The sequence below is a fragment of the Neltuma alba genome, unplaced genomic scaffold (genome assembly GCF_004799145.2).
Source record: "Neltuma alba isolate B1F8T4 unplaced genomic scaffold, ASM479914v2 tig00005898_pilon, whole genome shotgun sequence".
In the NCBI taxonomy this organism is placed as follows: Eukaryota; Viridiplantae; Streptophyta; class Magnoliopsida; order Fabales; family Fabaceae; genus Neltuma; species Neltuma alba.
This window is the reverse complement of record NW_021634272.1, coordinates 1-22,040: the sequence shown is the minus strand read 5'-3', so window position 1 is coordinate 22,040 and position 22,040 is coordinate 1. Positions and strand designations below refer to the sequence as shown.

The 22,040-nt window shown below is 36.9% G+C and overlaps 3 protein-coding genes and 1 non-coding gene across 5 annotated transcripts; 2 read left to right on the top strand and 2 right to left on the bottom strand.

Annotated features, from left to right (window-relative positions):
• The first annotated feature begins 379 nt into the window (after positions 1 to 379).
• On the top strand, positions 380 to 10,563 carry LOC114748995 (uncharacterized). 2 transcript variants are annotated; one of them, XM_028937456.1, is made up of 19 exons: positions 380 to 737; positions 1,305 to 1,363; positions 1,564 to 1,645; positions 1,805 to 1,872; positions 2,249 to 2,318; positions 2,650 to 2,731; positions 2,976 to 3,040; positions 4,016 to 5,041; positions 5,188 to 5,250; positions 5,355 to 5,401; positions 6,479 to 6,524; positions 6,634 to 6,713; positions 7,197 to 7,310; positions 7,711 to 7,792; positions 8,312 to 8,437; positions 9,027 to 9,107; positions 9,446 to 9,571; positions 9,707 to 9,894; positions 10,206 to 10,563. In XM_028937456.1, the coding sequence occupies exons 1-18, from the start codon at positions 429 to 431 to the stop codon at positions 9,773 to 9,775; spliced, it is 2,595 nt and encodes an 864-aa protein (XP_028793289.1). In that variant the 5' UTR covers positions 380 to 428; the 3' UTR covers positions 9,776 to 9,894; positions 10,206 to 10,563. The 2 variants fall into 2 exon arrangements, with proteins under 2 accessions (XP_028793289.1, XP_028793290.1); XM_028937457.1 differs by having other exon boundaries at positions 421 to 737; positions 1,305 to 1,349.
• Positions 10,564 to 11,236: 673 nt separating this feature from the next.
• On the bottom strand, positions 11,237 to 11,726 carry LOC114748999 (small acidic protein 1-like). The gene has a single exon (XM_028937464.1). The coding sequence runs from the start codon at positions 11,695 to 11,697 to the stop codon at positions 11,488 to 11,490; it is 210 nt and encodes a 69-aa protein (XP_028793297.1). The 5' UTR covers positions 11,698 to 11,726; the 3' UTR covers positions 11,237 to 11,487.
• Positions 11,727 to 12,623: 897 nt separating this feature from the next.
• Positions 12,624 to 12,819, top strand: LOC114749000 (U2 spliceosomal RNA). The gene has a single exon (XR_003740521.1). It is a non-coding gene; the product is annotated as a U2 spliceosomal RNA (small nuclear RNA).
• Positions 12,820 to 15,572: 2,753 nt separating this feature from the next.
• On the bottom strand, positions 15,573 to 17,460 carry LOC114748998 (3-ketoacyl-CoA synthase 2). Its single transcript, XM_028937462.1, has 2 exons — positions 16,762 to 17,460; positions 15,573 to 16,337 (listed from the first exon to the last, which is right to left on the bottom strand). The coding sequence occupies exons 1-2, from the start codon at positions 17,458 to 17,460 to the stop codon at positions 15,573 to 15,575; spliced, it is 1,464 nt and encodes a 487-aa protein (XP_028793295.1).
• Positions 17,461 to 22,040: the final 4,580 nt, after the last annotated feature.

The following is a 22,040-nucleotide window of genomic DNA, read 5'->3' as shown; positions in this document are numbered from 1 at the left end:
TAACACTTATTTATTACAAGTAATTAATTTAACTAATTTCTTTAATATATTCAAATTAGGAAATTAGCTTTTATATTAAGGATTGGAGGTAATAATTGATAATATGCAAGTGAGAAATTCAAAATTTAAATAGAAAAGGAATAAAAGAAATTCAAGTATTTATACTATTGATTTTTTTTTTTTCGTCGCGATAATATTTGGCGGCGAGGCCCATAACTGTAACCGTATAACGACACAAACCATCGCCTGTTCCAGAATGGCCGTTGGCTTTCCACTTCCAGTTCCGTGGCCATGCACAATTAGTCCACTTCCATCTTCTTACAATGTCACCCGCTTTTCCTTCAAATTACGTAACTTTGCCACTGCCCCTTTGAGACCCACTTCGGTCTGGTCTTGGCTTTGTTCTTCCACTGGTTGTGGCTCGCTCCATGGCTTCTCTACAATCTCTTCAATTTCGTTACTCATTCTTTCCTCTCTCACGCAAGCTTCTTCCCCACTCTCGGACCCCCCAGTTTTTGCGCCTTTTCCCTGCGTGCTTTCCCCGTAATGCTCGGGTGTTCTCTTTCAGCGGATGTGCGAAAGCCAGAAATGAAGCTTACAGAGTTTGCTGTTCCTCTAAGGTCGGCTCCGAAATTGAAAGACTTCCGATTCAGAACGACGATAAACGGCCTCCTTTTGATATCAATCTCGCTGTTATTTTGGCGGGATTTGCTTTCGAGGCTTACACTACCCCCCCTGTATGTCATTAGCCTACCAGCTTCCCTAAATATTTGAACTTTCCTTAAATTTTTATTTGTTTGCCTCACTTTCGTAACTCCAAATACCTGGACTCGTTATAGTCCCTCGGCCCCATGAAGTGGTTATTCCTTAATTGTAAAACTGAAGATACGTCGGGGAAGTAGAGTTGTAAGAAAGTGTGAGGAGAAATGTAACCGCAAAATTTGAAATTTTTATATAATAGAGCATGTTACTTTTACCGCCATTAACTTCTGATCCCGATCAAGTCAGAAATATGCCAGCTTCTCCTTCAGTTTTGGTTTATCTTCTTTTCATCTGCCAAGGAACAGATAGTATATTATTGTTGATGTTAAGACAAATGGAACGTGGAAAGTCAACTTCCTTTTGCTTTTGCTCCTGCTTCTTCAGCGTTAAATAATATCACTACAGCCAAAGTAGGAGTGGAACGCTATTTGGTATCTTACATCAGAATGCTGTGCTAGACTTAATATAGATATGTATATATTGGAATGTTTTCTTGCTCGTTTTTGTGCCTTTTTCATTTTTAAGTTTTTAACATCATGCAGGAAAACGTGGGAAGGCGTGAAATTGATGCTGCAGATTGTAAGACGGTATACCTTTCCGAGTATGTGTCGATTTCTTTAGACGTTCTTAGGCTTTTCCTTATTATAGAGTTTCAAATAGCTTTCTTATTAAAGAGCATTCTAATATGTGATGCTTGATCTTAATTTTTAACAGTTACTTTTACTTAGTCAGACAAAGGGATTCAATTGGTTGGAAGTACGAATGGGCGTGCTTGACAAGTTATTTTCTTGTTATATGCAGGCAATTTGTTTCTGAAATTTATGATGGCCAATTGTTCATAAAGTTGAAGAAAGGATTCGATTTCCCTGCCATGGATCCATGGGTTGGTTATCTTATGTAACATTGATGAATAGTTCTCTGATGAGTTAGTCACTTCTTGTTACTTTGCTTCATATTTGACACTTAGTACTTAATTAATATGATTAATTTTTCCCTTCATTTCTGTTCTTGGACTACGTGTCCTCCATTGGCCTAACTTCAGGGAACAAGTGATCCATACGTGGTCATACAATTGGATTCTCAGACTGCTAAAAGCAAGATTAAATGGGGGTGAGCTTTATTCCCTTTTATCTCAGGATGTTATTTGCTGGTTGAAGAGACTTAAAAACTTTTCATGGTTTGCAGCTATAGTTACTGGAGAATATGGGTAATTTTTCCTCATATGGCTTTTGTTGAGGAAAAAACAAGTTGCCTTGTCCTATCAAGCATTTCTTTAAGAGTTTAAACTATCTCAAGCTTTTACTTCTTTAATTGGCATATTGAGCAGCAACTGAGAAATGAGGATTACTCAAGATAATGCATGACTAAATTTTGATGTATTAAATGGAGCTGTGAATTTATACATTGCCTTTTCAAATTCTTGTAAGGAGTATAGTTTCTAGAATTCTGTTAGTACATGAGGTTCATGTTAAATTAAATATGGCAGGACAAAAGAACCAACATGGAATGAAGAATTTTCTTTTCATGTAAAGCAGCCTCCAACTAAACCCCTTCAGGTCAATATGAACACACTCTCCCTCTCTCTCTCTCTCACACACACACACACACACAAACACACATAGCCTTCTGCATATCTGAGATAATCTACAGAGGAATCCTTCTCTCTAATTGACGCAGAAACTTTGCATGGAATGCATCTGCATATCCTTTTACATAAAATGATGCGGTAGTCAGTCATTGCTTGCTACTTTTACATATAAAATTTTGAAGTTTTCATGATTGAGATCAATGCAGGAAGTGTGTATACAATGTCAAATAAAATTTGAAGTTTGGGTATAAATTTTGTTTGAAACTTTATATTGGTTTTCTTAGATGTTGTGATTATAGATTGCAGCTTGGGATGCAAACCTTGTGGCTCCCCACAAACGCATGGGGAATGCAGGAGTAGACCTGGAATGGCTTTGTGATGGTGTGTTCCAGAAAATCACTTGTACCATATAGTTGATGGAAACTTGAATATTTTTCATGTCAGTAGAATTCTCAATTTGTTAAGTTTGCAGTTCACATTATTGTGGAAATATTTGAATTTTGTTATGATATCAAGGTTCTTATAACTGTCAACAGAATTAATGTGTATATCGATTTCTTTTTCCTTTAAAGCAATTATTGCTTGACAAGTGTTTGCTCGAATAACAATCATGCATTTGTTTTAGGAGACTCACATGAAATAACGGTGGAGTTGGAAGGAATGGGTGGGGGTGGAAAGGTTCAGCTGGAGGTAAGCTGCCTATGAGTTGCAACAATGAATTAAGAAAGTGACAGGCTGGGAGTTTATTATAGGAGCATCGTGATTATCCTTTATCATTATCTGTATTATGTGGGAGTTGTCATCCTCATGGATATTTATCTTTGATATTCAAATTTATTCAGTGTAGTATAAATATATAGGAGAGGAAAGAGAAGTCGTGTGTTCCCATTCCCTATATTTCTTGATTTTAACCATTCAACATAAATGTTTTTTTAATTAATTTTTTAGTTCTGAAATTCTTCTGAGTGGGTTTGGCTCTACTTTATGTTGAAAATCTTTGCTGCTAAAAAATTAGTCAAGAGCTAGTTTTATTGTTATACTAGTTTTAAATAAGGTTTTATTGGTGGCTTCTGTGTTCAGAAATGCTGGAAAATAACTATCTTTTGGGTTCGGAGGTTACTTCAATCAGCTGAAGCTTTTTTAGATAGCTTACTCTTTGCAGCTCTTTTAAGTTTCTCTCCATGTTTTTCCCTGACTTCCTTCTTTCTTACAATTTTAAACTTTTTAATGTGATTGGAGTCCTAGATCTTGGGAGATGGTAAACTTTGAAACATGTAAGTTCTGGTTTTTCATGTGTAAGAGCACAGGAGAATTATGAGTCTTGGAACTGATTAAATATGATATCTTATTTTCGATAGAAATCATTGGATATCTTTCCTTCTTTTGAGTTAGCATCCATAACTTGTAATGAGTTGAATAGTCCAGTTGCCATTTTATAAGGCCCTAGCTCAGCCAGATGTTCAGTTTTCTGCTTAACCCTGTTTTACTGCGGTATGAGTGAAGTCAACTATGGTCAGCCATCAATACCTGGTCTTCTGTCAAGTCTTATTGTTAATTCTTCAAAATTGCAGAACTTGTATGCTTGATCTGGTTTAAGTATGTTACATAGTGTCATTTTAATAAGCTAGAGTTGTTAATTTCTGAGTTTTTTCCCTTAAATTTTAGGTTAAATATAAAACCTTTGATCAAATTGATGATGAGAAAAGGTGGTGGAAGATTCCTTTTGTTTCAGAGCTTCTAAAGATTAATGCCATAGATTCTGCACTAAGAAAGATTACTGGTTCCGAGACAGTGCAAGCCCGCCAATTTGTGGAATATGCATTTGGGCAATTAAAGTCATTCAATAATTTATATCCTCAGGAGGGTCAGGTGTCTGATTTCGAGAAATATGATGCAGAAGGCTCTGGGACATCGAATGATATGCCTGCAGAAGAGGCTGGAGGTTCAGAAGCCTTCAGTAGTGAAACTTCTGATGAACAGAGATGTTTGGAGGAGCGCACACACAACTGTGATACTGAGAATGGACATGATTCTGGACTGTCAAAAGAAGTTGGCAAGGAAGAGCAGTCGGATCAACTTTTCTGGAGGAACCTTGCTGATGTTGTCAATCATAACATTGTTCAAAAGCTAGGCCTCTCAGTTCCTGAGAAACTAAAATGGGATGGATTTGACTTTTTGAGCAAAATGGGCTCTCAGTCACGAAGCATGGCAGAATCATTTTATATCGAATCTGGGCTTGCGACATCAGAAGGCAAAGATGATACATCTGGTAAAACAAGCAGCCAACCCGCTATTGCTGCAATTCAATCTTCAATACCGGAGGTCAAAAAAGCAACACAGAATTTGGTAAGACAGACTGAGTCAGTTTTGGGAGGATTAATGCTTCTGGCTGCAACAGTTTCCAAGATGAACAAGGAAGGACATTCTACAGAAGAGAGGGAAAGCAAAGATGGTTCTGCCCAAGTAAAAGATGCAGAAATACAAAATGCCACTTCGCAAAAACTTCTTAGCTCACAGAATGGGTCTTCATTGGATGAGAAGAAAACTGAGGAAATGAAAAAACTTTTTTCAACTGCTGAAAGTGCTATGGAGGCTTGGGCAATGCTCGCCACTTCATTGGGCCATCCAAGTTTTATTAAGTCTGAGTTTGAGAAAATATGTTTCTTAGATAATACAACCACAGACACACAGGTATGTTCGTATCTCCTTGCAGATAAGCCCCCTTTCCTATGTTACTCTGTTCGTAGTGTTTTGCAACCGTTCCTCCCAGTATACTGCCAATTATTATTTTGTTCTGCTCGGTGTAAGCCTTTATAAATGTAACTGTGGACTTTCAGGTTGCTATTTGGCGTGATTCTGCAAGGAAAAGGTTAGTGGTTGCTTTCAGGGGAACTGAACAGGTAGGTCATATAACATGTTCTTCTTCTTGTTTTTTTGTTCTTCCTTTTAAGCAGAGTTAGTGTCAGGGTTGTCCCTAAGGTACTTAAGTTTTGATGCTCGGTAGGCAAAATGGAAGGACTTGAGAACTGATCTAATGCTTGCTCCTACCGGGTAACACTCAGTTCTCATCTTGATTAATACGAATGATTTCTTATTATATAGTGATGTATGCACCTTGTATGATATATCCTACTTTTGTAATAAAAAAGGAAGGGTGCTGTGTGTGTGTTTTTTTTTGTGGGGGGGGGGGGTGAAGAATCCTGTTGCTGAGTGCTGACAGAGAGTAGAGGAAGTTGAGGAACTGAATTTTAGGGAACTAGGGAAGCTCAAGGAGTTTTTATCTTAGCCTCAACCCCTTATCTATTATAGTACAAGAGAAGAGATGTAGAAGACAGAAAACTCTGATTCAGATTGGAGGTCGTCTCCTTTCCTGGATTTCTTAGGAAGCTCTCTTATGATAGAACAGCGTTAATGAGATGAATGACTTTTCCAGCAAAAGAAAATGATGACTAAAATAAAACCTATTTTAATGATAGGCAATTAAAACGTTCGTTTAACATAAAGCCAAAAATAAAGTTATTTCCTTTCTTTTAACAGCTCTCTTATGGCATCGTTGACTTAAGAATAAGGCCATTGGTAAGAGGAAATAATTTTATTTTTGGTTATAGGAATGCAGTTTTGGTTATCTTAGAATTCCTAGGCAAAACTTGAATTGCGGCGAACAACACCAAGTTGTGTCCTTAGCAATCTGATGTGGCAATTGCTTCGATTTGTCAATTCCTTGAAATTTTTTTGGAAAAGAACAGTAGAGAGACAATAAAGTTGGGAACGATCAGTGATTAAAATATTCATTTTACACAAAACTTTAATTTTTCACCTTTTCAATTAGATGGTTAATTTATTTTTCAGATAGAAAATGGAATCGCCACTTAAACAATGAACATTAGAATAGAAGCAGATCATTATGAATATGGTGCCATTTATTATTGTACTTGAATAGTTTAAGTTTAATTTTAATTATGTCATCCTGGAACCCCTAGCACTCAGAGTGCACTTTTACTCTGACTACCGTTTTAGGGGCACTTCAATCTTGCATGCATAATTTTGAATAGGCATTCGTATTGTTTGGCATTTTCATTTCACCTGAAGATTTCAAAGCATTCCTAACTTTTTTTATCACTTCCATAGGTTAAATCCTGAAAGGATAGGTGGCGATTTCAAGCAAGAGGTTCAAGTATGTTAATCAATATCAGGTTTATATAGGTCAAACATATTTTTTAGATGCCTAGAAAACCAAAGTGCAGCACGTTCCACAATTAGTAATGGTGCTGTAACCGATGCAGGTTCATAGTGGTTTTTTGACTGCATATGATTCAGTTAGGACCAGGATCATCTCTCTAATTCGGCTTGCAATTGGTTATATGTAAGTAATACTTCTGCGCATATTTTATTCCACCAAGCAATCCTTTTGAAATATATGTGTATAAATGTTTATAGGAAGTTTTTTTTTCCCCTTGTGCATCTTGCTTGTGGTATCATTTTATTTTCCACAATTACTTGCACATATATATGTCTTTGATCTCGAAAAATGGAAATTATATGTAGTTTGCTAATGAGGTTCTCTGTGTTCTGAACATCTAAATTGCCGCAATTTCCTCCTAACCAAATCCAATTGGCATTATTGATGTTAATTGCTACCTTGAGCACACAGTTCATTATTTAGTAAAACAACCAATTACCTTTGTCGTCTGCTTTTTTTTTTTTTTTTTTTGCCCCTGCATGTTTTAACAAGGAACAGCTTTTGACCATGATAAAGTATTTCTCTTCATTGAACATATTTATAAATTATATATTACCTCTTAAAATGCCATTTGAGTATTGACAAAAATATATGTTGTTGTGCCAGAGATGATCATTCTGAGCCACCGCACAAGTGGCATGTTTATGTGACTGGTCATAGTTTAGGTGGCGCATTGGCAACCCTGCTTGCTCTTGAACTTTCATCTAATCAACTAGTGAAGTAAGCTGACTATCTCTCGTCTGTCACTGTATAGTTTCGTTTATATTTAATTTCAACCCTATTCTTTCCCTGTAAATCCGCTGGCATTTATAGATGCTAATGGCCGGAGCTGTATTTGGTTTCTTAGATGACTGGTTCTACTCTCATTGTTGTACTTGTAGAACACATTGTGTTTAATTCTTGTACTGTATCAGTTTCTGCAGCTTGTTGCTGACCTGGTGTATTGAATAATCAATTTATGTCAAGCTATAGTAGCCTGCTCCACGATACAAGTGGCTTTAACATAATCTATATAGGCTTCAACATGAAAGCGAAAAAAATTTCACTTTATATATGCCTGACCATCTAAAATTTTTGATAGCGAGTATGTACTTACTCTTTTATGTGTACTGCTTTCCAGGAAGGGAGCAATTTATGTGACAATGTATAACTTCGGCTCTCCCAGGGTTGGCAACAGAAGATTTGCAGAGGTTTACAATGAGGTAAGAAAAGATTATAGTTACTGGATCGATGTTCATAAACCAATGTTTTCATTGCTATGAATAGAGTGCTGAGCTGAATTTCTTTCACTGGGCTGTGGCAGCTGTAGATGTTAATAGCTGGGGAAAATCTAATACTGCATATTTTGAGCATATTCATAACCTTGTGTTGAAACTGTTTTTGGTTGTGATTGGAGGACAGCCACAGGATGCTCCACTCCTGTCTCATTGGCTTTGTCTTCTTGAGAAATGAGCGCCTTGAGTGCCACGAACAGAGTGTGAAATACTTGACTGACTTCTGTTTAATGGTTTCAATGACATGCAAAGACATAAGTTATCATCTTGTGAGAATAATTGACAGTTCAAGCCATGCTCCCCTAATCTGTTTTTCCTTCACCAAGAGTTCACTGAAAATGAAATTTCTGTATGCCCTAAGCTTTTCACTTGGGAAGAATCAGCCATGTCTTTGTTGTTTTGTTTGAATTTCCAAAAGCCGTAAAAGCCTGACCACCACATTTGCAGAAAGTTAAAGATAGCTGGAGAGTTGTAAACCACAGAGATATAATACCTACAGTACCACGGTTGATGGGTTATTGCCATGTGGCTCAACCTGTATATCTTGCTGCAGGAGATTTTAGAAGTGCCATGGTTAGTGATTACTGTAATGCAGTGGCTGTAAGTATATTGTTATGTTGCTATGATATGCCGTTGATTTTTTAGATTTGACCACTAGCAGAAATGGTTGTTATTCAGTATTTCATTTGTTGAGAATTATTTAGTTTAAATCGTGTGCCTTTATTCGGAATTAATATCTCATTTAGTGCCAGCATTCTCTTGAAAATAGATGCTTGTGGGTTACATAAAACCGCAGGGATCTTGAACAGAAGCATTGTTGTTCAGCACCTTATTTGTTTTTCTACACCTTTGCAACTTCGATGAGATCTCAGCATGATACTTAAATCAGGCTTAGTTCGTTTTATCATGTTGAAAGAGTACTATAAAACTCTGGATTGATCTCAAAGTTGGGTGAATCTTTTGCTCTCTCGCTCTCTGCATAACATAGCATGGCCTTAATTCTATGTAATGCGATTTTACATTCCTAAGAAGGACATGACAATACATGCCTAGATGCTTAGTTGTTCACTTCAAACTTACTAGGGGACTTGTGGAGTTATAAAGCACGTTGAGAATTTCTGATGCTTCATATCTGCTGATGGATCAAATGCATGCTACCCAGGAAAATCTGGAGATTCTTGGCGATGGATATCGAGGAGATATAGTTGGGGAAGCCACACCGGATGTTCTAGTGACTGAATTTGTATGCGTTTGTTAGCTTGCTTTTCCTTTGTATTTGAATTCCATGCAAATTTTTATAATAATCCGGCTTTAATTCCATTTTGATTCTCACATTAGAAAAAGTTAATGAAGGTTGCACTTCTATTTTCGATCAGCAATACACCTGGATTTTTGTGGACAACAGTCGTACTTAAACCAATTGGTTAAGACGCGGAAGGCTTTTGTACATATGTCTTTCGGAAAAAAAAACAGAAGATAATATCTTGTCATTCATCTCGAATATTTCATCCCTCTTTTATGATTTTACTTTAGAGTTTGCCTTTGGTTTACACTCACCAATCACGAATTTGATGGATGCAGATGAAGGGTGAGAAGGAGCTTATTGATAGGTTATTACAAACTGAAATAAACATATTCCGTTCAATCAGAGATGGGAGCGGTCTTATGCAGCATATGGAGGATTTCTATTACATTACGTTACTAGAGGTACCGTCTGTTAAAATTAATAATCTTGTGGATTTTTTTTGGTTCCTATTGTCATTCATTATCTGTGTCCATTGTATAGAGGAAAAATCATGTCATGTATCGATTTTGCTGACACTTCTCTTTAACTTTATTCAGAGTGTGAAATCAAATTACCAAACTGCATCAAGTCCGCAGCCAAATGAACAACTATTTCGGAGCCAATAAGGTTTTTCTGTTTCGAGGCCGGTTGCACAGTTCGGTGTATACTTGTTAAGACAGTAGGAGGAATAGGTTGGGCTGAAGCCATATTTCAGTATTCCAGAGAGCATTAACCAAGTCTACTGGTGTGTTACCGTTTGATCTCTGTCTATGCATTTTGTGTTCCTTTTACCCCAAAAAAAATAAGTCATGAAGAAGGCACCACACGCTTTCCATTGGATGCTAATAATGTGTTTTTTTCTTTTTGGACATCTGCTTTTCATTGACTGAATCTAGTTACCACTAATTCAATTTAGGATATATTATATGTTTGACTCCCTTGATAAGCTGTCGTTTTTATTGTGGCATGATTGATGACTCATTTTGGCATCAAACTTTACATCCCAGTTATTTGAAAACGTGTATAATTCTAATCGCTCTCTTACTTGCGTTGCAGAGCTTAGAACTAGCGGAGAAGCCAAGCTACTGAGAAGAACATCAGAATGAACGGAACACACAGACCAAATCCCTGAATATGTCAGATAGTCCAAATGTCCAGAAGTGATTACCATTACGTATACATAATGCAATGAAAGATGGAAGTGTACAAACATTCTTTCCTACCTTCATACATGCACACGTACATATTATATAAGAATGTATTAAAAACCGTGGAGGTACAGTTAGCCTTCTACTGGCTTTCTAGTTGGCTTTCATGCCAATAATCCATGTGAGAGAGTTTCTGCCACATAGCTTTGAATTGAAAAGATTTCAATTTAATTCTTATACGAATTGATCATTTTTGTTCACTGTAACATTTTTTATATTCCCTTCTCTTTTTCTTTCCTCTCCCTTGTGTTCTGTCATCCACACATTAAAAAATTTCAATCCTTCCATGTTTTCTTTCCTCTCAGTTCCCAACTTTTCCTCCTATGCAACACAGGTAAAGTTCAGAATATCTCCGGATTATAAACAACACAATTTCTGGCAAAAATCCAATAAAAGATTGATGAAATATTGAAATAGACAAAGGTTTAATTTTTCACTAACTATCTTGCGTGTGCTTTATATGCCTAATTAATTAATTCACAACACTCACCTTCCTCCCCCAAGAAAGAAGCGAATATCAGTAGTGTGCAACAAAACACCTCCTCACGGCAAGAGAAGCAATACTGGTCGGAAGAAAATTGACAACCACAACACCATTCAAAGAGTTCAGAGTGCCAACCAGAAAAGTTGCGAAGTACCGACATAAATTTAAAAACCTCCCAAGCCTCCCTCAATACCAGTCTATCTTAAAGTTCCAGCCACAATATTGTCTCGGTTATACGACCTTCGCCTTAGAGCAGGATATATTCAACGAACCCTAGTAGGATGATGTAGGATAAGAAAAATAGTCGCATTCTTAGTTAGATTTAAATTTATTTTTGCACGGGCTGCTGTACCGAATCCAAATAACAAGGTTTCGTTCATGAAGACCATAATCAATCAGAATTTAAAGGGGAAAAGGCATGTGTAGTCGATCACAAAAGAGAAAGATACACAAACCAAAGTATGTGACTAGCATAAAAATACATTCATATTAATCCACATCATACAAAATATAGAAATTCAAGAAAAGGTTCAACATTTCCCTTCTCCACCGCGAAGAGAAAAATAGTGCGGCTCCAATATAGTCAACCCAACAAACCAAAAGCACCATACTGAGTAGTTAAAAAGATGGAAAAAGGTGGGATACGTCAGTTGATATCAGTATCATCGAAATCGTCCTCGAAGCTGTTGAAAAAGTCAGCGTCGGCGAGCTTGTTATCTGTTACGATGACCCCCTCGCCGAAAATATCAAGCGAATCAACGTCGTCGACGTCCATGGCCATCGCCGATCCTTGCTCATCCATCTCTCCGAACAAGTCCATCGGCCTCTTCTCGGAGACTGCCCCGCCTTCGAACATGTCTATATATCAACCGCACTTTGAGTAAACGATGTCGTTTCTTCAGTGAAATGTAAACACCTCTTGCCTACTATCTCCTCGCCGTGTTCCTTTATGGCTTATGTAAGTCAAAGATTTTTCATTGCTGGTAAAAATGATTTATTATTTAAAATACAATTATTTTCTAAAGAACTTTTAGTATTTATTAAGATAAAATTTTTATGAAACTTATTTTAAATGACTTATACACAGTTTTTCAATCATAATTTATAAAATATAAAATAAATATGTGAAGAGTTTTATTTTTATCGGTGTAAAATATGCTTATAAGTGTTTAAATGCATCATGCTTGTTTGGTAATTTTAGATGTCACTCAGGGCACCCGTACTAGAGTCTGTTTGAATAACTTATAAATAGCTTATAAGCTACTTTTCAATAATGATTTACGGAATACGAGCAAACATGTAAGAAGAGTTTTGTCTCGACTTACGTGAAATTAACTTATAGGAGATTTTGAATGTTCTGAACGGGGCCTTAACTTGATTCCTGATGGTTCCGATTCCAATGATGTGTTTCTTTCTTTGCTTTTTCTACTTTTGGCGTACGCACTCAAGCTATTTCTGCTGTCATTAATTGCTGCAACATCACTGTCAGTTATGGAGTAGAAAGTATATACATGTGTGTGTAAATATTCATACGCTGCTTGTTCCCCGGTCAAATAAAGAAATGCAGTGTTTGGTAATAGTTTAGTTTTGGATCTTTAATCCCTTTGTTTTCTCATCCTGATTTCTATTCTTTATTATGTTACCGAGTCCACCTGCATACAGAGAAGTAGAGAACCTCGGAGGTTATAAAGATACATAGAATCAAGTCCCACACCGAGGAGTTAATAAAACAAATGGAGCGGTGGGCAGATACAAAAGCGAACTGGAGAGACGAGAGAAGGCATACCTTTCTCGGCCTTTTGGCTAAGATCAAGTGTAGTATCTGTTCTTATCAGTTTAATATCTGATACGTGGGCCAATGGCCCACATGATATTAAATTAATTTTTTGAGGGGGAGCGCCCACCACAGTAGCTTGCTGCTGGGGCTCTCGCGCGTCGCCTGGGCGTTGCACTACTGCCTTGGCCTGGCGCACCCCGCCAATGCAAGTTCAAAACTATTTTCAAGAGCCGCGGGCATATTTCAAAGGGGACAACCATATGCAATATCCAAAGGGGTTTCAAATCAAACCCAAACATCGAAATAATGTCAGGCACTTCAATGCTGAGTTTTGGACTGTGGGATTAGGCTAAGCCTAGTCTATTTCTGTCTGTGGACTTTGCTTACCAGAGGAGAGAGACCGGGGGGGGGGGGCGGTGGAATGATAAAATAATTAACAACCATTTCTTATATTTAATATCAGAGATAATTTAATTTTTAATTTATTTTGTCTCGTATATTTATTTATTTTTAAAATAATCATATGAAAAAATAATTATTATAATAGTTACACATATTAAATTCTAACCAATATACTCGTCCGGGAAATATATTAATAAGATTATTTTAAGAAATTTAATTCATGTTTATTATAAATAGTCTAACAATTTTTTTAATTTATTAAAATTATTTAACTAATTTTTATATTAAAAACTGAAAGTAGGAGATAACACTGCTTACCGGGAAATAAAACACCAATTTGTACAGCCACCGTCATAAGAGCATATCAAAGTCACTTCATTCCCCTCTTTGGACTGTCTGTCTTTCACCCTTTTTTTTTTTTTTTTTTGGCTAGAAGAAGAATTCATTCATTCAAACAACAAAGTTATTACAAACACCAACCTAAAAGAAGTAGCTAGCCACCGAAATACATCAAACTTAACTCTAAAAACTACAAACAGAGCCACCTAACACACCCCAATACTGCAAAGCAAATTCACAGATCTCCCAAAAGATAAGACTGCAAAGTTCTGTCCTATAATCCTTGACAACGGCGAGAAAGGGTGGTTGTCGTACGACTTGCTCAAACATTGAGCCCAACCCTCTATGTGTCAATGCTGCATTTTCATTAGCAGCTTTAACAGCCCCTCTCATACCAAGAGGGAAAGAAGAACACTGAAAGTTATTGAAAACTTTCAGCTCAATAAGGATTTTACTAGGACTACAACAACACAACCTTATCCACAGGGAGAGATTTATTCCAAAAACTAGAGGATAAATCTTGTTGACCCGATCCTTTAACAAAAGTAATGAGATAGCAGAACAATGCTCTACTCTTGGTGGAACCCATCTTAAATCCTCTTTAATCCTTCGAACAATCACTGCATAAGTTCCAAATAGTCTTCCATCCCAACCATAACAACGAAACATCAAACCAGCAGCATTTTTAACATCAAGAAAATCACCATCAATACTAGAGTCACAACCCAAGCCATCCCCTGTTTCCTCACCATATTCATAAAATCCAAAGCCAGAGACTCTATTACGCCACATGTTATTAGCCACATCAAAGCAATAAATCCAGTATAGATGCTCAATTAACTTTGGGGAAATAATCTTCAAGAAATCATACCATGGTGATTCTAAGAACAGGTTAAACATAGCATCATTCCTCATCTGATAGCTCTTTTCCTCCACCGAAGTCCATTGTCCTGGATGGTTGTCCTTTGCAATGACAGATAAACGAGCATTGAAGATGAAAACAAGCATTCTTAGAACTAGCAATGATGATTGATTAAACAGAGATCTAGAAGTGCCTCCAGAATGATACAAACAAATCATCAAAAAAACTTCGACGATCGGCCACAATCGTTCTCTTGAATTCTGATTATATTTGTTGTCCTTTGAGTTCTTCATCTCAACCATTAAACTATGCATCCTCAAAATTTTTGCTATTTGTTCTGCGGTTTCTGCAAGAGAGCGATCTTTACCTCCCTGAATGCTACTATGGTTCTGCATATCGTACTTCGAATTTTCTAACTCGCAACCAAGATGCTCATTGCCGATCCTCGATCTCTTCACTATCACCTTAGTACATTCTGTTTTCCTTCCTTTCTTCAACATCTCCAGAGCCTTCTCATCTGCAAACAGATCTAGCGAATAGGGAGAGAGACGATGCACACCAGCACTCACACACACACAGCCGAACATCCTTCCCAAGCGATGGCCGGAGAAAGCGCCGGAAACTAAACTCTCACGAAGGAGAGAGACAAACTCTCACAAGGAAACCCTAGGAGAGAACCGGAGCCATATATTCTTGTAATCGACTGTCTGTCTTTCACCTGTTAAACTTGGCCAACACAAGATATACAGCACGTACAAGATCAGCATCAAATCATCAACTTTCCAATGGTTCTTTCAATTTTAATCCCAGTTTACTAAAAGTTTTATGACATCCAAGCCACAAAAAGATCTAAAGAGAGAGTGAAAAAGCGACACAGATATTTTAAAAAAAATAAAGAAAATTAAAAGATATGAATAAAAGCGTGTCAGTGTTGAGGCAGGGGATAGAGACAAGCCGCTTCCAGAGGAGAGAGCGTACGGACCAGAGATTAAAGAGACAAAATATACAAGACTGACACACTACATGATTTAATATTATAAGCTCGATAAAGCTGAGAAGTACAACAGAGAGAGTTGACCTTAGATAGGCAAACTCCAGATCTAAACCCTGACATCACATTCATGGAGCTAAAATTTTGACACCAACCGTCTTAGATAGTCATAATAGTATTAACTACTTCAATAATATCATAATAATTCATTCCCACATCCATCACTATAACTGTCTACACCACCAGTCCGTCATTAATTTTCTTCCCTTTTCAGATTTGAATAATCTCAATCTTTCAAAGATAGACACATAACTGTATATATCGACGATCCGCATTATTGTTCGTTCTGGGTCTCTCTGATTAGGAGGTTACTTTAACAGGAAAGTGATGAATCTCATCCCTCCATGGGCTCTTGTTAGACGCAGGATCAATGGTTTTCAGAGCCACCCACACAGCAGTGTTGCACTTAAACCCAGATCCAAACGCCATTTGCCACACTCTGTCACCTTTCTTCACCCTCCCTTTAGCCTCACAATAAGCCAGTTCATACCACACAGAGCTCGAAGACGTGTTCCCAAACCTATACAACGCCATTCTCGAGGGCTCCATGTACCAATCATCCAGATTCAAACTCTTCTGCATTCTGTCCAACACTGCCCTCCCTCCCGTGTGAATACAGAAATGCTCAAAAGCCAGTCTAAAATCTGGCATATACCCTTCGATCTTGTTCTTCAACACCTTCCTCTGAATCAGATTAACCAGAAACTTGAGTTTTTCGGAGATGGGTAAGACGAGGGGTCCGAGGGCTGTGATGTGGACTTTGAGGGCGTCTCTGGCGACGTTCATGAGTTCTTTGGAAAGCGCAACGCCGACCTTATTTTCGTCGTCTTCTTGCTGCATGACGCAGTTGTAGCTGTTGTCGTCGGCGCCGACGTGGGTGCGGAGGGTGTGGACAAGGCGATACTTAGAACGGCGGGCGTCGGAGGGGTGGGAGGAGAGGAGGGCGGCGGAGCCACCCATGCGGAAGAGGCAGTTTACGAGGAGCATAGAGGGGTTGTTGCCCCAGTACATGCTTGATATTCCGTTCTCCGTGCTCAGTACCAACGCGTAAGAGTTTGGATGAGCCTGTTCATTACCAAACATCGCGTTAATCATATGTCAGTGTTATCCATGAATTATTACATAATATCCACCCCACCACCTCGTACGACAAAAATTGCTTGCAAAATAGCACCGTCCTACAAGTACGTTATTCTTGCAGCTTTCTCTTTACTGTTTTTAGGACATATTTCTTGCTTGCATAAATATGTATGTTCCATTATACCAACAAAAAAAAATGTGTTCCATGCCGGTGCAAGATATTAACAAGAATATATATATATATTTATATATCTCGTGGCTAAATGAACATGTATATTTGAGGAGAATATTCACTGAAAGATCTATCTTAACATATATAACTGACGATGCCCTGCATAAAAAGAAATATACTTCAAATAATGAAAGCAGCCATGGCTAGCTAGCATTGAGAGAGAGTGAGTGAGTGAACCTTAAGGAGGTGATTGGCGAGGTCAGCAGCAAGAACACCAGCACTGCACCCCATGCCACTGAGATTGTAGCACAACACATTTCCTCTCAGCTTATAACGATTCACAACCATGTCAGCTAGAGATGGTGTGGGATTAAACAAACTACAGTTCACAACAAGAATATCGATGTCCCTCGCATCTACTCCTGTCTTCTCCAAAAGTTCATCGACTGCTCCGAAAAACACTGTCTCTGTCTCCTTCCTCGCCTCCACCAGAGCCAGATTTGGAGGAACCTCCAACAACGCCTCAGGGACATACGTGTTTGGTCCCAAACCAGACCTGTCCACTATCTTCCTCACGAGCTTCAAGCTCTCTTCCGACAAGAAACCCACACGTTCAGCCCTGTCCAGAAGCATCTCCTTGTTACAAAGACAAGTGAGTGCTGGTTTGAAGCATGCGAAGTCGACTAGGTATACTTGTGTGGGTCTGTTCATGAAGAAGTAGCGCGCTAGGAACAGTAAGGCTAAGCACGAAGGTAAGAGCAACAATGGAGGAAGGTTTGAGTGGGGAACATGAAGACAAGCGGGAGCTCCGGCCAGGAAGGCTACGCAGGAAGCAAACAAGATATTCATTTTGTTGGAGAGTATGAAATAATACGCATGTTTCACGTACTTGAATCTTGAGGACGGTGATGGAGATGGGATTGATGGTGGTGCCATTTGTGAAGTTAAACTCTAGCTGGCCAGGATAGAGAGAGAAAGAAAGAGAGGGAAACCCTAATGGTGAAGTGAAGACTAGGTTTTGCTCTGCCCAAGTATATATAGAGTTGAGAAGAAGATAAACATTTATTATACTGCCTCCGCTCCTTTTGACTAATTTGAGTAAAAAAACTTGTTGAGTTAGTTATTTATAATAATTAAGTGTCATCTTTTTTAAAATATTCTTACTAATTATATATTAGTTAAAATTATCAATTAATTAAATAATTAATATGTACTATTTTGAAAAAAATATAAATATAAGAGACAAAGTGGATTGAAGTTTTATATTTAGAACCAAACTAAAAAGTTAAATCAGCTCTTATATTAAGAATGAGAGGTGGTACGTACTTAAAATATTATACTACATTTGCTCCTTAATATAAGACTCCGTTTGAATTTTAGTTTGGTCCTAATTATAAGACCCCAATCCATTTTGTCTATCATATTTATGCAATATTTTCAAGATAGTCCTTCTAATAATGATAGTTCTAGCCAATATACTTAATTAGCAAGGATATTTTAGGAATGACAATACTTATTTATTATAAATAACTAATTTAACTTACTTCTTTAATCTCCTTAAATTAGTCAACTAGGTCTTATAATTAAGACCGGAAGTAGTATTTTGGGATATAATTGCGTTTCTTTGTCGGCAATTCATGTGTGTGTATGTACAAATTATATAGCATGTATTGATTAAATCATACTAAAAGGGGCAACATGATTTAATCACGGAAACATAATAAGAGAGTTTGTGTTCATTTTTGGAGCCAAGTGGGTAGAGGGGTTGATAAACAGAATTAATAGAGGCTATAACTATTAGCGATTGACAGCGGCAGGGACAAATAGCACTGCCACTGTGTGCCCTTTAACCTGTTTCATTTTTTTTGAACCGTATCGTGAAATTTTATCGACATATGGATTAGGGTTTAATTTTACTACCTAATTGATTTAGTGTAAATTTTATTGATTTTTATGATGCATGGTTGATTAATTGATTTAGTGTAAGTTTTATTGATTTTTATGGTGCATGGTTGATTTAACAATCAATATTCATTTCTATTAACACCATCCATCACCTCGCTCTGACACACAACATTGATTCGAATTTATTAGTGGGCAACTTTCAACGACATATATTAATATTACTCAGCGGATCGGACCAGGATCAATGTTCTCCTGCATTTCTGTTTCAGTGTAATGTTTTCAGAGATGCAACATTGCTTTTGTCAGAACAAAAATTGAAAAACAACTATGTAGAACATACATACATGGATAATTTTCATCCGTAGTTAAAGTGGGAAATTAAACATTTATTTTCGCTTAGAACTGGAATGAGTGAATAAACAATATTATAAATTATGCCCTTAAACTTGCATTAAAGTAAAAAAAAAAACGTTAAATATAACAACGTAGTCAAATTATTATAGTAGGAAAAAATATGAATACAGGTATTGATTATATAATAAATGAAAGATCACAAAAGGTGTTGAGGTGTGGCAGCGAGAGATAAGGGTAAATTATAGAGAAGTAGGTAAATAAATTTAATGGGATTACAACAACTCTATTTATTGGGTAGTAAAACGGATATAATATAATAGCTCTTTGTTATTTGGCATAAGCTGGAGATGTAATCTTCTGACAACACACCATGTGAGGATTGGATCCCAAGAAATGAGGAGCTGCTTTTGGAGTAAATGCGGATGCATCGGTGGTAAAAATTACGTATCATATCAATGATATCTCATGTTTCCCACTTTCTCTGTAGGGCACAATAAATCCTATCTTAATTCTATTATTTCAATTTTTTGGAAATCAGGTTAAGTTGTCTCCAAGTTAACTATACCAAAAATGAAAGCGTGAGTAATATATATTGGCCAAGGGGTTTCGCCTCTGCAATTCTTTTTATTTTTCTCTGCATCTTGCACTAAAACTCGATATATTTGGCAAAAATTAATCAAAAAGTTTCAACTTAAATATCTTTAATTTATGGGAATAGATTATATGGAATGTAAAGAAAGAAGCAGGGAACTCTAGTACGGTGAGAACACCTGGGCTTATATTCAGATGAAGACTCTCCCAAATGTGACATTGCTTTTATCAGTACACAAAGAGTTACACACTAATGACCCCAAGCGACTGTCTATTGGCAAGAATGAAGACAAAGGGATCTCTCCAGTGAGAAGGGTTCCTTCTTAGTCTGAACATGCATTAGATTTGATGTTGACGTATCCATCTGCGACTTGTATGTGGTGGTTTTATTTGAGATGATCGACCTTAGCCTTGTCACAAAGAATATTATCATTTTCTATTATGTTTTCAACAAAACTAATAGAAGTGCAGAAAATTACCTTATTGATATTTCTTCAGTTTTAAATATAAAACCTATTTTATAATATAATTTATACTATATAAAATAAGCCTTACACGTCACCTCCCGATCTGCATGAATTTCTTTCAGCTAAAAAAATTCGTATTGTTTTTAATCAAGTTAACATATCATCAAATAATTTTATTGTTACATAGAATGGGTAGGTGTATTTTTTAAAAAAATTTAAGGGGAAAAAGAAAGAGTGGGGGAGAAGGGGATGGAGGCAACATGGGGGCTTCTTTGAATAAGAAAGGGACGGATCTTCTAATCTTCTGATGATCTGATCCATATGTCGCAGAAGCCAGTACAGATGCATGAGCGTATGGGATTGGATTCAATGATTTCTTCAAGTTACACCTCAATTCTTCCAAATCATTAATTATCATATTTATCTGGCTCCATTCTTCAAGTCTTACACGCAACTGGCATCTCTGTTTAGATCCCCATACCTCGCCACGCCCACTTAATTATGCTTCCATTTTCAAATATCACGACTCACTACATATTCATTTTGTATATATGCACATATGACTCCGTCTAGATGCATGTATGCATATAGTGAAGAGCAGCCAGTGGTAATTAGACATATAGAAATCTTAAGAGAATGTTATCCAATCAAAGCTTATCCTATATAGCTGTCATTTGTGCGAAATAATAGGATAACGTCAGATTAGACGGCTTGGAGTATAGCATACAGCATATATGGACAAATATAGCACAAGACAAACGTTATTACTGTTCAGAGCTTGTTTATTTAAGCACCGTCCCTATTCCTCACCCACGCCTCTTGCCTCTCTTCTTTCTTCCCTATATGTATCCTCTCTCTCAAATCAATCTCACACCGCCCTTGATCATTTCAACAGTGGTGTCGTCCTTTAATTGGACTAGATAGCTACTTATTCAACTCGTGTGTGGTGTGTCTGTGTGTCTGTGTGCGCGTGAGATGTGGGCCTTAGCTATAGGAATGGTAGTTAGATATAATTAACAAGGAGCTGATCTTTAGCTGCCACTATAATATATTGCGAAATGATCATTAATACTCAAACGTGAGAGCTGTTTAGAAAGACTAGCCACTCTCAATTTGTTTGCCCGTGTTTATTAATTCGTACAAACCAAGGCCGTAAAAAATTGACCTGTTCTTGGCAACCTCGACGACAGAGAGAGTTTGTTGGACAGAGAATTAAATTAAGTCAGGTCATAATACAAACTATCCCCATATCAGAACCCTAATGCATATGGTAATTAACGGATGAACAAGTCAATTGAAGTAAGCATTTGCTTCTTTTAAAGCACAATCAAACATGACTATCCAATCTCGATGGCATGAAGAGATTTCTGATCATGGAGCTAATGAACGAATCATTTCTCAGTAAGTGTGATGACTTCAATAATGGGGTTCACAATACGCACTAGCTTGCCCCACACACTAGTTTCATCTTGCAAATATTAAAGCCTTTATGCTGATGCTGTTATAATTTATTTTTAAGGGGGAAGTCGTGAATTTAATTCCACGTGTCATTTAAACTCTCAGTGCCTGCTCTTCTGGTCAAAATAAAGTAAGGCCCTTTGAGAATAATTAGGATTTCGCCAACTGTATTAACTTGATGACATAAATATTTTGATGAAACCCTCATGCAATAGTATTGAAGATGGGATGATGCACTAACAAGTCAAAATGATTTTGTAATGTGAATAATAAATGCCCCCTGTCTCATAAGAAAATAGTTGGGGAGAACAAAGTTTGATACTCTTTCTTTTTTTTTTTTTGGCTTGGTCTCAATAGTCAAACTCTGAACTTTTAAATAACCAGAGAATTACAATAAAATTTTAAGAAAAAAATAATAATTAGTAAATTCTAATAATAAGTAAACAGTTGTTCATTTCACTTACTAAAACTTGTCATTGCAAAGGACTTTTAACGATGATCTTCATTCTTTCGGATTTTATGGTAAGTTTCCTAAATTAAATTAAATCCTCATGAACTTAACATGAAGAACAAATTAGATGCTTAAATTTAAGAAATAAATTTTATAATAATAATCATAAATGTATAATTGATTAGATTTTAATATTTTAATATGGTTATTACGAAAAAAAAAATACGTGACATAATGAAAGTGTACAACAACGGACGAAAAATTCTGGGATATAAACGAATATAAATAAA

Coding starts and splice junctions, on each gene's coding strand:
- LOC114748995 (XM_028937456.1), top strand. CDS start 429: ATGGCTTCTCTACAATCTCTTCAATTTCGTTACTCATTCTTTCCTCTC. Junction 738..1,304: donor AGGCTTACACTACCCCCCCT/GTATGTCATTAG, acceptor AACATCATGCAG/GAAAACGTGGGAAGGCGTGA. Junction 6,714..7,196: donor CGGCTTGCAATTGGTTATAT/GTAAGTAATACT, acceptor TTGTTGTGCCAG/AGATGATCATTCTGAGCCAC.
- LOC114748999 (XM_028937464.1), bottom strand. CDS start 11,697: ATGTTCGAAGGCGGGGCAGTCTCCGAGAAGAGGCCGATGGACTTGTTC.
- LOC114748998 (XM_028937462.1), bottom strand. CDS start 17,460: ATGGCACCACCATCAATCCCATCTCCATCACCGTCCTCAAGATTCAAG. Junction 16,338..16,761: donor TCGCCAATCACCTCCTTAAG/GTTCACTCACTC, acceptor GGTAATGAACAG/GCTCATCCAAACTCTTACGC.